The sequence below is a fragment of the Atractosteus spatula genome, chromosome 4 (genome assembly GCF_055471065.1).
Source record: "Atractosteus spatula isolate fAtrSpa1 chromosome 4, fAtrSpa1.hap1, whole genome shotgun sequence".
NCBI lineage: Eukaryota > Metazoa > Chordata > Actinopteri > Semionotiformes > Lepisosteidae > Atractosteus > Atractosteus spatula.
The window spans coordinates 18721339-18735605 of NC_142709.1; the positions used below are offsets into that span (position 1 = coordinate 18721339).

Consider the following 14267-nt stretch of genomic DNA (forward strand, 5'->3'; position numbering starts at 1 on the left):
TCCTTGTATTAGGGTAGCAGGGTCTTAATACTGTATTTTCATTACTGTTTACATTGGGAATTCATTATGCTGCATCACTGGAAATGTAATTTTAGAAAATAAAACCCGAATTGAGCAATCCCTTGCTTTATTGGTGGAAGGCTACTTGAGAAACAACCAAAGAGGAGCACAAGGCTGAGCAGCATTTGATCACTCTTCTTCTTCCTTGGCAGAGGAGCAAATCTTTGTCGTCTTCTTACATTCTGCTTTCCCCAGCTGTTCCTTCAGCCTGTGGAGCTGACCAGAGAGGCTGAACTGAGGCGGGATCTTCTCTGAACGGGCGCAGTGTGGGTCTTTCACAGAATTTTGGATCTTTTCTAATAGGGCGTAGATCTCCAGCGTTCTTGTTCGAAGGTCTTCGTTAAGGATATCGGGCGTGGACCTTTTCAGTCCCCTGGGGTCTTCAACCTAGCAAAGGAAGCATCAGATGTTGCCATTTCCTTCAGAGGGAGCCAATGTATATTCTCTGTCAGGATTTGTTCTTTGTGTTAAAAACAGAATTTGTCATTCAAACAGTTTAATTACAAAATCAGCATAGTTCCTGCAGTACTTTAATTTTGATGGGTTTCTGTTCAGAAGCCAAACCACAACCTCCTTACAGCAGTCGAGCTGTAATTAGTTATTGTGAACAGAGCAGTGAGGCTATGATGCTAAATTAAGAACATGCAAGTAACTATCGCATTTCTTGAGCTTCCAAGATTATTAGATTTGGTGCTATATCTTGTGTAAATGAAAGAAAGTGGTCAGTGACCAGCGTTTCAAGAAGATTCCGTGTCTGAACATTAGGTTTTCTGTTCGACAGAGAATATTAATTCAGAAGAAGAATTTAACTTTACCCTTAGCCTGGCCCCAACGTTAAACCTGACGCTGTTCCTCCGGAAGGCGAAGGTGATGTAGATCTGTTCCTGCGAGAGGATGCGTATGCCCGTGTGGGGGTTCAGAGCCATGCAGATGGGCTGGAAAGGAGGCGCATGAACATGGGGATCCCAGTCCAACCACTTCCAGCGCCTCTTCGGGACTCCTGTCTCGCTGCAGCACACGCCACCAAGCTGGTTCAGGTTCACCCTGGGAAGACATCACTCTTCCGTTACACCCTATCAGTGAAAACGTGGGTAAGCGAGAATCGTTATATTTATTCATAGGTAGACACTGGGTGAGATTAGGGGTTTGACCTCCTCCCACATTTGTTTAAAACTCCATATACAGTACCAGAAGAATGACCATCAGAGTTAGTACAAAAAAGCAGAAATGAGTGAAACAGTTGCAAACACTATTTACATTACCCAAAGACAAGATGCATCACTCTCAGCCCAGTCGAGCACTAGTGGGACAAGCTGATTAAATGCACATGTCCATGTCTACCACCAGCCACTGAAACTGCTAATACGGCAGCTGCATTCAAAACTGGTGAGACTTCACTGTGATTCAAGTGCAATATCTCTCCAAGATTATGCCACACCAGCTCAAATGCCTGTATTGACTGTCACCTTATCTTAAAAATGCTTTAGATCTCACTCCAGTAGTGTAAGTACTTGTCTTTTAAAATGATTAGTCCACAGAAGTACAGAAGCTGCATGATTCTCCTTGGTATTCTTTGACCAGTGGGAACATTTTATATTTTAACTTTAACAATCAAGATTGGTAACTTTAACATCTACTAATAACATGCTTCTAACATAATATAAATGTCTGAAAGTTTAAAAATTGTTTTAAAGATTGTATATATAAATTGGAATTTGGATATTTTAAAATAGTGCAGCCCCCACTGCTATATGAACACTGCTGCTTATGGGCAACTTCAGCTCTCAAGCAGTGGAGAATTCCACTTTGCTAAAGTAATTCGGCCTCCTACGACCAAAGAATTCAGTGCTGTCCACGGCCTGCAGGAGTGACATCACAGATTCAGTGCTCATTTTAACCATGTTACTGTTTGCACCTACAGTATACTGTATAGAGATTTTAAAGGAAAAAAAATAGCTTTGCTCCTTTGACTGGTATATGGATGTGGAACAAAGATACAGAAACTACAGATGACCCAAAAAAGAATGGAGAGATGATGTACATTAGGAATAACAAAGAGAGACATAAATGACAATTGATCACCATCAACACGCAGCAAGAAGAACAGATTGTTGTTGTACTAAAGAAATACTGACATGGAACCCAAGAGTCTAAAATCAATCAAGAATACTCCCTGGAAGGGATGTCCGTAGCTGAATCACGTGGAGGCCTTTATCCACCAGTGACTTTATAAAGAACGACGATTAATAAATGACATACCAAATCATTCCATTAGGGCGATAGCATGTTGACTGTCCCCTGGTACTGAAGATTGCTTGTATTTGTGGCTTAATGGCACAATCTTCAAGAATTATATATGTAAAATCCGCTGGATTCACGGAAGAGATCATGATAGCCACCCTTCCTGATGGATAGCTTGCGTGATTTTAAGGAATATAATTACAATTCTTGAGACAAGTTATAAAAAAGAAGCTATACTGATAACAGCTGATGATCACCATTTTTGCCATACGAGAAGAAATTAAACAAAGGAAACTCAAGCCACGAAGAAGGACTATGCTCCCAGTATGTTTTAACTGTTAGCCAGTTAAAACGGCGTGTACTGTATATCTGGGCACATAATGTGGCGGAGAAGACGGGCAGGATGCCAGGAGCTCTTTGGTGTTATGTGACCTTGTTGGAAATTAAGTGTGCTAATGCTGTTTTAATGGCCGGAAGGAGGAAAATTAGCAGCAAGGCCACTGTGCCAATCCTGCACAGTGAACACCAGACAAGCAGTGAATCTCCTCCTCCCTGCTGTCCTGCACTCCTTAGTCCACTAACATGTCAACAGTAATTTCATAGCCGTTTACATCCTGGCATAAATGGATACAAAGCTTGGCCTGTGCCATCTGGGAACATTGTGAGAAACGTTTGGCCTCCGGGGTAGAATTTTCTAACTGCGTGCGTGCTCTGTAAAACAAGAAGAAACTGCAATTTGAAAACTGAAAAATCCATAAATACTAACACCAGCTACTTGTTGGATGAGGCACATAGGGTGGATATGAATAAATATTGAATACTGCTCACATGCTGGATGAAGAATGTTATATTGTGGAACACGAGTTTGTTTTGTAGATGAGTTATTACAGGATGTTCACACAGCAACCTAGTTCAGAACATCTTTTTCCCCCAACACCATATGTTTTTTTTTTATTCATTCAAAGACACAATCCTATATAATTAAAGCACCTTTTTTCTGTCTCCTGCTATGGTTAGGTAAAAATAAAGGAGAGTAAATGCCTTTCTTTTTGATGATACTGTGAGTTTTGTGGATATTTTCAATAACCCTTCGCACTTCGATTTATTGATTGATCAGCCTCAATATTGCCTCAATATTGATTGATATTGCCTCAATAACTTCAATTCTGACCCAATCCAACTATTTTCATTAGTGTCGCTCATACAGTCTATTTTGTTAATATTACACATAAATCCTTTATGTTTTAAAAAAAATCCTAAAAAATTGTTTTTGCTGACTTGTATCATCTACCAATATTAAAATTGTAACAGGCAATTTTCTTTTCTTGGCTCCAGCAAAATTGGACCTTTTCCTTTGAGGTCCAAGGAAAAATCTCCTACCTAATTATTTACACAATATTTTCAACTTCAAAAGTTCTATAATGTCACAACTTAAGAGTAATTACATTATTAATATAATAATAAAACTAGCCATTAAGCTTTTTCATGTAACACACGTATTGTGTGATTGTATGCAGTCAGGCAATGTATAAAACATTGTGTGTGCATGTGTTGCACATGAAAGTGCTCAATGGCTAGTTTTATCATTATACGAGTGACTGAAGTGAAAAATAGCATTTTACCTTTCTCATTTCTTCTCCTGGTTGGAGAGTAAATAGCTGACTGTAGTCTTTGACCTCTTCTGTGGGGAAATGGGACTGTTTTTGTTCAGCCGGATTCTCAGAAGACAGCCTGAAGGCTATGGTCTTGGTCTGGAGACCTTCTGTATTGAACAGGATACAGTGCTCAACAAAAACACCAATAGAGTATTAACAAAATAAAACATTTCCTCAGGATAACATTTTGCGTCAGCGCTGAAGCAAAAGAAATGTTAATCCTTAATTACTGAAATGTGCTAATTATATATGAATACTGAAGGCAAAGTGGGCCAGAACAGATCATGTTGACAAAATTAAAGAAAAAAGAGAAAACTACTTACAACAGAACATAATGGTAAAAAAAGATTTTTTCATTCAGTCATAAGACATTTCTTTAACTTAATTTCAACTTGACATACACTAATTAAATGTATTTTACTTTATGTAACACATTACATAAATAAATAATATTTAATGATTATTAGAAATATAATCATTTCTAACTGATGTGGTATCTTCAGCACATCAATTTATGTCTAGAGCATTGTTTTGTTGACAGTTGTAAATGCAAAGGCACAAGGTGAGGTTAATTCCTTAAAAAATGTAAAAGAAGAAACAAAAAAAAACAAATGTTTGCATTCTTCAGGTGTGTCTCTTACCCAGAACGATCACATTACAAAAAATCAATCTGTAAATCAGCCAGATTCTGTAAGTGGCTTCTAACTTTCTGTTAGTTTTTTTATCTTTAAATACTTGGCTGTGGAAACCAACATTCCTGAAGGGTGAATTAAATCCAGGTGCTTAAAGGGGAACAAAGCAAAACTGACTTGTAAAGAAGCGCGTCTGGGTCATGGAGTTCTTAAACCTCTGGAGCTCCCACTCTCTCAGCCTGAAAACAACACAGAGCTGACACCCGAGGGCCACAGACAAAGCACATCTACACAAGCATGAAACATGAAAACCTCTTCAGTCCCTCCCCAGCTGTGTCTGTGCATTCTGTACCCAGCCAGTCATCGGTTTGTGTGGGATCAGTGGGTCAGCATGCAGTCTGTTCATCTTACTTTCTTCTTTTGCTTGCGAGTAGCTAATGATTCAAGAACGTTGTCAAGTCATTTCTTGCACGATCCCAAGGAACTGAATCCGTTATTGTAGCTTGGGAGACTGTTCTGTTTGCCTATCAATAGTTGAGTCTAGAACTACCTTCCGCTCTCAGTGCTCAATTCCAACTGTATTGTTAATAATCCTTTATTTAATAAGATACGCCAGTTGAGAACAGATTCTCATTTACAATGTCAATTTGGCCAAGAAAGGACATAAACTAATGTTACACAGAAAACCGACATACCTGTAGAGAAGGACACAATAACAATAACACAACACTATTTGTTTGCACCATTAATGTGACAAGATAAGAGCTCAAGCATACAAATAGCTGCATCCAACAAAAATAAGTTAGCTACAGTATATGCAAACAAAAAGAACAAAATCTTAAAAAAGGCCTCTATAAAAACGTAGAACATGGAAATCTATTGTCAGGCGTAACTATAAAGTACAGCACTAAATGCATGTGCAAATTAGGGTCAGTTGCGATTGCAGTGTGTAAATCAACTGCTTATGAGTAATTATTAGAAATAAAAATAAGAAAGTCAAACAGTTGAAAAACTCAGAGCCTCACTTCTGAGCTGCTTTTTCCTTGGCTGCCTTCTTCTCCTGCTTGCTCTTAAAGGGAGGGTGAGGAGAGACATCAATCTTCCTCTTTGCTTGGGCAGCAGAGAGAGCCTCCTCCTCTTCCAAGATGAATTCACATAACTTCTGATGTGCTTCACAGCAGAACAACTGAATACAGACCAGCAGGGAGACTGGTTTGAGTGCCAGTTCACATATGGTGAACAGCTGAGAACTGACGCATGGTCTTAGCTTTAAGAAAGGAATTGATGGGTTTCAAAATGTACTGATATATTTGAAATATTTGTTCTCTTCTTACCCTATTTTCATCTTCAATTAAACTGATTAATGGTTCTACCAACAGAAAGGTATTCTCTGTGGTCACAATAGTGGAGTTTCCATGAGTATGTCAATTTTACTTCAGACCTGTTGCTCAAGTCAAAGTCCCTGTATCCTGTCTGTTTTCCATTGTTCTAAAGTCATTTTACTTGAAAGCCCAATGTCCAACCACTTTTGTGCAAACTAGTTAAGCATGGGTCTCTCAAGCTGTTTCTGGTGTAAGGCGGTTCAAATGCAGTTTCCATGACCAGAGATTTTATCACAGATCACAGCTGAACACGCTGCGTTAAGCTGGTGTAATGAAGCTGGGAACAGCAAATCTGTCATGTGTAGTCATTTGAAAAATTGTTTTACTGCGCCAGTTCAGATTGTTCTTTAATTGTGGCATAGAATACTGTTAGTTACTGCTTGTTTCTTAATACATGTTTTATATCCCTTACAGTCTTCTCATTACATACACACCCACACAATGCTGGAAGCTTCTACACTTAAATGTGCCTGAGGTTCAATGATGGGATGCCATGCCCAAAAATAAATCAACACACCTCACATTCTCACTAAAGGTTTGTGTGAGACATGCCCACCAAACTGCTTTAATGTGATTCTGCTCGTCTAGACGGTTTTTCACACTGACGGGGGGGGCATTCTCAATCGGCTCGGGTCAGGCTGAGTGTTCACCTGCTCCCCTGGCACGACGGGCGCCGTCACTTGCTGGCAAAACTCGCAGGCGGGGAGCTCCTCCTCACTTTCTGACCACCCGACGTCCTGGCAGCCACACATGAGGAGAGACAGGCAACGTGGATTTAGAAAAGGCAGGTCTTGCTAAACTAATCTGATAAGTATTCTTGAAGAAGCAACAGCAATGCACACAAGCACAACACACGAGGGACAAAGTCCCTTAGAAAAACTTAATTCTCCAAATTTTGAATGGTAGTTATTCAGGGTATTGCATATTTGTGGATTAAAAACTGGCCAATAAAGGGAAAATGGAGAGCGCAGATAATTATTTGGGTAAGTGCTCAATATGGGGGAGAAAATTTGTGTGTGTACTACAGGCATGTGTATTGGGACTATTTCTATCAGTGTATCTAGATTCTGGTATAGCTATCAAACTAGTCCAGTTCATATTATATAATATAACATATTACTGTTCTGGAATCAGTTCAGAGAGACCAGATACAGTACATCCAGGCTTAAAGGAACACCCTACTCTGACAGCTTAAAAGAACTGAATCTTCTTAATCTTGAACACTGATGACTATGAGGGGACCTGATTCAAAACTCTCAAAGGCTGTAACAAAGTCCATCCAACGGGCTTCTTCAGAATCAACAGTGAAACCCAAACCAGAAGACACAAGTGGGAACTACAGCAGTGTACATTTAAAATCAAGAACAGGAAGCAGATTTTTACACCAAAGGATGTAGCAGTCCTGTGTGAGACATTGTGGTAGATGATCTACTGTTCCTCCACCTTCACCTGACCAGTTGATGACTTAAAAAGCAGGACCTGAAGACATCCCCTGTTCTGCATCTACCTTCTGAGAAAAGGAGGAATATACTCTGAAATGTCCTGCATTGCTGAGTGAGGTCTTGTGCTATGGAATGTGTAAGTCTTGACTGCGATACAGACAAGGTAAAGTTATTATACTGTATGGCAGTATCACTAAGCTGCTTATCTGCCTTGCTATCAGTCGTTTGGTTCTGTTTTGTATTTCCTCTCTGCATTGGAAATAAAGGCATCACTTTTGATCATTCTTTGCTGAATGTGCTTGGCTGCTGTGTCTAATTCCTGAGACATGGCTATTTTAAAAGGGGGTCCCCAACTACTTTTCCTAGGCAGTATCACACATGGCAGAGAATCTAGCAGTAGCCTGGGGTCTTGGGGGTAGCACACTATAATTACTGATGGTGACAACATGAGGGAGGTTTGTTTTTGAATGAACAAAGAAAAATATACTGGAGCCAGCTTGGACAAACGATCGAGACATCTCAGTGGCTTATCTAGCTACATATCAAGGACAGAAAATACTTTTCCCCTGGGCTATAAAAAACAGAGAGAACTTTCTGGTGGTAGATGAGGATTTTTTAAAAACGATTTTACTTGATACTATTTCTGAGACAATGAGGGACGTAGAGGACAGGGCCAGGGAGAAGGAAGAAATTTAGCTTGACCTTGAGGGTGCGGGAGAGAAAAGTTTTGTGGTTCATTCAGAACATGATAATATACCCTTCTGTAGAAAGCTTAAGGGGAAAATGGAAAAGAGAGGGTGCAGTCAGAAACATGAGATCTGCCCATATAGTAGGACCATACACTACACAGAACACATGGATGATTCTGAGCTGTGTGTTCATGTAGGTTCTTGCAGGTTGATAGTTACCAGATCAAAATTAGGTGGAGGCTGTTTGGACTCTGGTTTGTATGCGAGAAGACAAGGAGGTCCAACTTCAGGAAAAATATACAATCCACCATCTAGCAGGTTTCGGATTTCTGTGTCTTCACTCTTAAAAAGAGGGACAGCGACACTGGTTTCTCCTCTGACGGAAAGGGACAACGTGGAAGAGCAAATGAACAGTGCCATGTTTAAGAAGCTAAATACAGCTCACATTAAGACTGTAAATATTCACATATCCTGTCAACCTCATCCATGTTCATTTACTGTATATCTTTCACCAATCCAACATTTCTCAACCTGTGTGCCTTGGAATTTTGGAAAAGTCAGCATCCATGCTGTAAGAGTGCACACGTGGGAATCACACATGGTGTGAATAATGTTTGAAGTATATAAAATACAAAAACAGAGAACAGAGAATAACTGAGCAACTGAGGTCTGTGTTTCACTGCTATAAATTTCAGTCAGGATAACGTGACTATGCAATTTGAAGCAAACTCAAAATAAATATTGAAGGTTACCAGGTTTGAACACTCAGAAGCGAGGATGCTTTGTCAAAGGATGGTGGTGGTATTTGGTATTTGTATCGGTATCTATTAAACAATATTTTTAATGGAAAAATCTGGAATGTTTTCACATTTTTTGAAAATCTCCCAGTTGGAGAGTTACGGGCATGAAGAAGGACTTGTCTTGGAAAAAACAGATGTATTGTTACCCCAATGATAATGTGTTGGGGCCGGTGATAGGGGGTGGTGTGCTTCTGATTTTTCACTGTATATTTACTGTATCTTAGCAGGCCATGAGATGGAGAACTACTGATTTAACATACAGCAGAAGGTAATTGTAATCCTGTTGCCAAAACAGGATTTTAAACAGAAATATAACATTAAGGAAGAACTTCCATCTGGACTTTTTGTTCATTTTCTTTTTCTATTGACCTGTTTTTCAGTGAGAGGGGAAAAAGCAATCCTTTGAAGTAAGACTTTGGCATGCAAAAAATGTTTTGAGTGAAGTTCTAATCGCAAAGTACTGCTGAGTTCATTAAATCTGTTCAGGTCTGATCACAGAGAGCAACTTCAGAGAAACATGAAAAAGATAAAAACAATAAAAGTGTATGAGCTTTCAGCGCTTCAATTTATCTGATTTTATGCCTCCAATAATTACAGCAAAACTCACTGAATAATCCAGTAACACAAGAGGAGGCTACATTAAAATGTGCATGTTCATAAAAACACCACAGCAGTGTAGTTAACCCATTGGCCAACTGTACTTCCAGGCCCATGGCTTAATTCTCAGCCACCTGCCTAACTGTCTGCATAAAGTGTTTAATGTCAAGGTAGCAGATACTAGCTCTGTTTCCTTACCTCTGATAATGAGTTCACAACTAGTCCTTCAGGACAGCTCTGTGAGTCTTTTGTGAGGTGCGATTCGGACTCAACCTCCCCAAATTGAACAAACTGAAAATCATCCTCTGTTTCAGGTGCCCCTGGCAAAAATAATGAATGTCACCAAATATGTTGCTCTTGAGAAGATAAGCCCAGCCCCCCTTCCCCTCAAATCTTTCATGGAGATTTATGTTTTAAAAGGCCTTTAAAGAAGTTACTTATTTTACATTGGGTACGTGCATAAAAAATCAGTAGTTAATAAACTTTTCAATTACATAGCTGACATTTTTTTAAAAGGTAAAAGCAAGTTTCTTGAGCGTGGATTCCAGTGTAAGTCCAGTTATACATGATGGGGGCTATTAAAGCCATTGATAACTACACAGGTCTCAATTGCTGATTAACCTTCACCTTCAGCTGCATCTGTAAGAGCAGCAGAAGAAACAGCCTGAGGTCCTCTTCTGCTCCATTCAGACCTGGATTTCACTACCCAGTCCCAGTCAGTCTGAGTTTTTGCACACACAGCAGTGAACGTTCTGCCATCCAGAGTGCAGCCCTGAATATACTGAGGTGATGTGGACACGCTTCTGCGTGGTGTTCTGTAAAGAAGCAAAACTATCTCTTCAAGTCAAATGCTCATCTGATCAACTAGAAGAAGCAAATACCCACAACAGAAATGCTTCCTCGGAATGGTGGTATTCTGTTTTTCACAGTATGTACTGTGATCACATAAACACAAGACTCTCTCTGTGAAAGATGATCTTGTCTAACAGCACAAAACCCAAGAAGACTTAACTCATGAATGCATCGCCATCAGAAACAAGAAACTGATAGTGACATTACTGTGACTAAGAATAAAACTGTCATTAGAACAAATAAATATAAACATACTGAATAGAACAAACTATCATATACAGTATATGAAAAACATCACTCCCTGCATTCCCGTAGTGGAAGTAATTTCTCATCTGTTGGTACAATTAAGCAGTATTGTTGTAAAATCCTGTACATTCAGAAAAACATCTTTGAAGCTACAGAAGTAAGTCAAGTGCCACTGTGCCTTCTTACATTGTTGTCTTGTCACTGTATCCTTTGCTCATATTAAACACTGACCCATATAAGCTGCTCTGTGCAAATTGTTCCTCAACCGCTGAAATCAAACAGAAATACTGTTAGAATTGTTACCATTATGATTTAAACTTGATTTAATGTGGTTTTATTAATTCCAAGGCTGATGTTTTTAGCATTTTGCTCTCATTCTGCTGCTGTTTTCTACCAGTATATTTTGAGGACCTTACTCATACATATGCCAGCTGCAGTGAGCTGGGATTTGAACCCACAACCACCCAGATATGAGTCCAGAACCCTACCTTCTTCCCCACACAACCTCATCACAGCTACCCTCTTTTGGAAACAGTTGCAAAGCTATTAGGCTTAGAAGATTAACAGACAACAACAAAAGGACGCAACATAATGTCATAAAAGCGGCATCATTCTGAGGAGAGACTTACACAGCACATAGTCACAACTTTCTGCTTGCCCGGCTGGTTTCCCAGCAGCCCCTGGGACCAGAAAAGCTGTAGAGCCATCACCTAACTGGTCCTCACTGACTGCTGGGCCATCGGCCCTCCAGCTCTCCATGGACTTTTGCTGTGGGCAATAGCGTTGAGCCTCCTTGACGTACCGCTCCATTCTCTCGAAAGCACTGTCCTGCCGATCTTCCTCAAACTGCTGCTCCAGCCTCTTCACATTTTCCACAGTAAGTCTTAACCCAGCTGACAGAGTAGCATTTTGTTCCCATCCATCACTAATCTGCACTGATTCTTGGGACATCTGTGGCTCAGGACTGATGTGTTAAACTGGCATCTTCTTATCTGCAATATCGAATAAAGTCAGAAGTTCAGAAATCAATATTATTTCCAGAGAGGTTCTAGAACCCATCTTACAGGATGTGAGAAGATCTAACATGATACAAATCACATTTAGGTCCAAAAAACTCAATTGAAAACACGTGATCCCAAGCAATAACCATTCAGAAGGCACCTGTCTGGTTTGTCAGTCTCTTAGACACCTTGTGTTGGAACTTACCATGGTGAGATACTCACATCGTGAGAGTATGGAACAAGCTACTCTAACATGTATTTGAAGCCCATACCCTGGCTTCTTTCGAGAAATGGCTGGACGAGATCTTTAAATAATTAGATAGCCACATGGGGCAGATGGCCTCAGATTGTTTTTAAGCTTTACTATGTTCTTACTGAAGAAATTAGTTACAGTGCACAACCACAGCGTATTTCCAGTAGAAATGAGCACCTTATTTTTAACACACGCACTTGTTTTAGTGTAGCCTACATGAAAGATGAGTTGCATATAGACAGATCCGTGAGGTTAGTCTCCCGTTATAAAGTTTTTATTTTTGAGATATAACACATTCTTTTTTCAGGTAGTGACATCACTTAACCCTCCTACATCGGTGCAGGAGAATCAAACTGGTCTCATTCATTTGTGTTACATTTGTGCCGACTTCAGCCATAAAATGTAGCATTTATATGCTTTGCTTTCTGAGATACAAGACATTCTTTTTTCAGGAGTGATGTCACTCAGCCCATGAAGTTACCCCCCCTACAACTAGCACAAACAATTTCATCCTAATCACTCGCTTGTGCTACAGTTGTGTTGGTTTGTGCCAGTTAAAGTAGCATTTGTGCTACTTTAGTTTCTGAGATATAACATACTCTATGTCAGACAGTGACAGCTCCCACACTCTTAGAAGACTGCAAGAGAACCAAACTGATCTCATTCCTTTATGAGAGTTTGTACTGCTTAAGATTCTAAAATATTAGGAATTCCTTTCAGGGGAACGACGTGACTCAGCCCATGAAGTTTGCACCCCTCCAAACAGCTCCCAATTCATCTTTCTTCTGTCAAGAAAACCAGAATTTGGGCTCCTTTGGTTTCTGAGATATGACACTTATAAGCCTCTAAGATCTCTGTTTACTCATGACTTTAGCATTATATAGTCTGTGAGCTAGGGTAAAGTGTGATATAAAATTATGCAGTTTTCCATAATGTTTTCACTTTTTTCTTGTAATTTTTTTTAATGTTGTCTTGAAAACTTTAGCTTTGATATGTACTGCATTACTTATATGTGTAACAAGGTTGTTTCATATGATGTGCGATTCAAAGCAGTAGTCAGCACCACCATGTTGCAATATGGACAAACAGAACAGAAAGGTAACAGATCTATGATAATCATGTATTCTCATGCAATCTCATAATGCTACTTCATTGCAGATGTACAAATACTAAGAGAGAAGGAACGTTAGCACTGACATTTCTGCTTGTAGCCAGGCATCTCCTGATAAAAGTACTGGAGGTGATGAGGTACAGAAAATAAGGAACCAAGACACACGTGTATAAATATACACACAAATATAATCTAAACTATCATGTTATACATAACGATAGCAAGAAATCCTATGTTCCCACAAACCTGCTTTACCCAAAAAATGTTATGTAAAATGTTAACATTTACAATGTTGTTTTCCTTATTTAATATGCCATTCAATTCAATTCACGTTTTATCGATTATGTACAATATCATAAAATATCGGTCTTTTAGTCTAAAAAGCTGCATTACTTTGCTCATTTTTACCCTTTTACGCGTGCAGTTCGAAAGTGATTATCAAGTTCTGAAACTATTAATATAGCTATGAAGGATTAAAACTTTTTTTTCGGAAAATCTCAGCGTTCCTTAACTTCCATCTTTTAAAAAAAAGGACCAGAAGAGGTCATCTCTACCACGGATGCCTTATAAGGACCCTTGTCCTGTTTTGAGCAGCGAATTTGTTTAAATGTTTGTCCCATTCCTTCATTCAGGCAGAAATTACAGCGAGATTAACAGTCTAAGGTCTTCATTGTTAAGTATACCAATTAACGAAGTGGAACTTGCCTATTTCAAAGCCTTTCTCGTTCAGATAATACGGTGTTACAGGCGTTTACTTACAGCGTTCTTCCTAACGTGGTTTCATATTCAGTGAAATGCTACTATTGCTTTTGTTAAGTTTGTTGGTTTGGATTGATGTGACAATGAAAGAATAATTTGTATTATTACGTCACCAGGATGTCATCATTTCACAATTAAAACAGCAACAGAAACTGATAAAACACCGTGCGCTCATTTGCGGTAGTAATACGGTCAGTAACAAGAAATGTTTACCTAACTGCAGTTATTTAATGTTTTTTTAAAATAGCTCAGCTCATTCGTCAAAATTTTAAAATAAATCTCCTAATTAGACGCAGTTAAATTCGTTATCTGCAGCTGAACCCGTGCACGCGGACCTACCCTAGAGTTATGCCTTATGCCTTATGCCTTTCTGTCTCTTGTTCTCAATGTGTGTTGTCAGTGTTGTTTTTGTTTTCTTTGTCTTGAATACAAAATACGTTATGTGAGTATTGTATACAACAAATGTAATATGACCGACTTATTCTTTAGCTACTAAGGTTTTAGTCAGTTACGAAACTAAAAGTTTGTATGATTTTAATGGATATTC

At 39.2% G+C, this 14267-nt stretch overlaps 1 protein-coding gene across 1 annotated transcript; it reads right to left on the reverse strand.

The window, feature by feature from the left end:
- Window positions 1–46: 46 nt before the first annotated feature.
- On the reverse strand, window positions 47–13773 carry LOC148835998 (glutamate-rich protein 6-like). Its single transcript, XM_088914905.1, has 14 exons — window positions 13721–13773; window positions 11226–11588; window positions 10783–10864; window positions 10126–10313; window positions 9697–9818; window positions 8321–8443; window positions 6621–6707; window positions 5614–5774; window positions 4766–4827; window positions 3924–4063; window positions 2933–3012; window positions 2320–2475; window positions 876–1104; window positions 47–447 (listed from the first exon to the last, which is right to left on the reverse strand). Exons 2-14 carry the CDS (start codon window positions 11545–11547, stop codon window positions 190–192), a joined length of 2010 nt encoding a protein of 669 aa, XP_088771031.1. The 5' UTR covers window positions 11548–11588; window positions 13721–13773; the 3' UTR covers window positions 47–189.
- Between the last annotated feature and the right edge of the window lie 494 nt (window positions 13774–14267).

What these genes read in the sequence shown, in the direction of transcription:
- LOC148835998 (XM_088914905.1), bottom strand. Translation starts at nt 11,547, where the DNA reads ATGTCCCAAGAATCAGTGCAGATTAGTGATGGATGGGAACAAAATGCT. An exon ending in TTGTGAACTCATTATCAGAG is followed by an intron (nt 8,444 to 9,696) that starts GTAAGGAAACAG and finishes CCTCTTTTTAAG; the next exon opens with AGTGAAGACACAGAAATCCG. An exon ending in ACGTTGGGGCCAGGCTAAGG is followed by an intron (nt 448 to 875) that starts GTAAAGTTAAAT and finishes TTCCTTTGCTAG; the next exon opens with GTTGAAGACCCCAGGGGACT.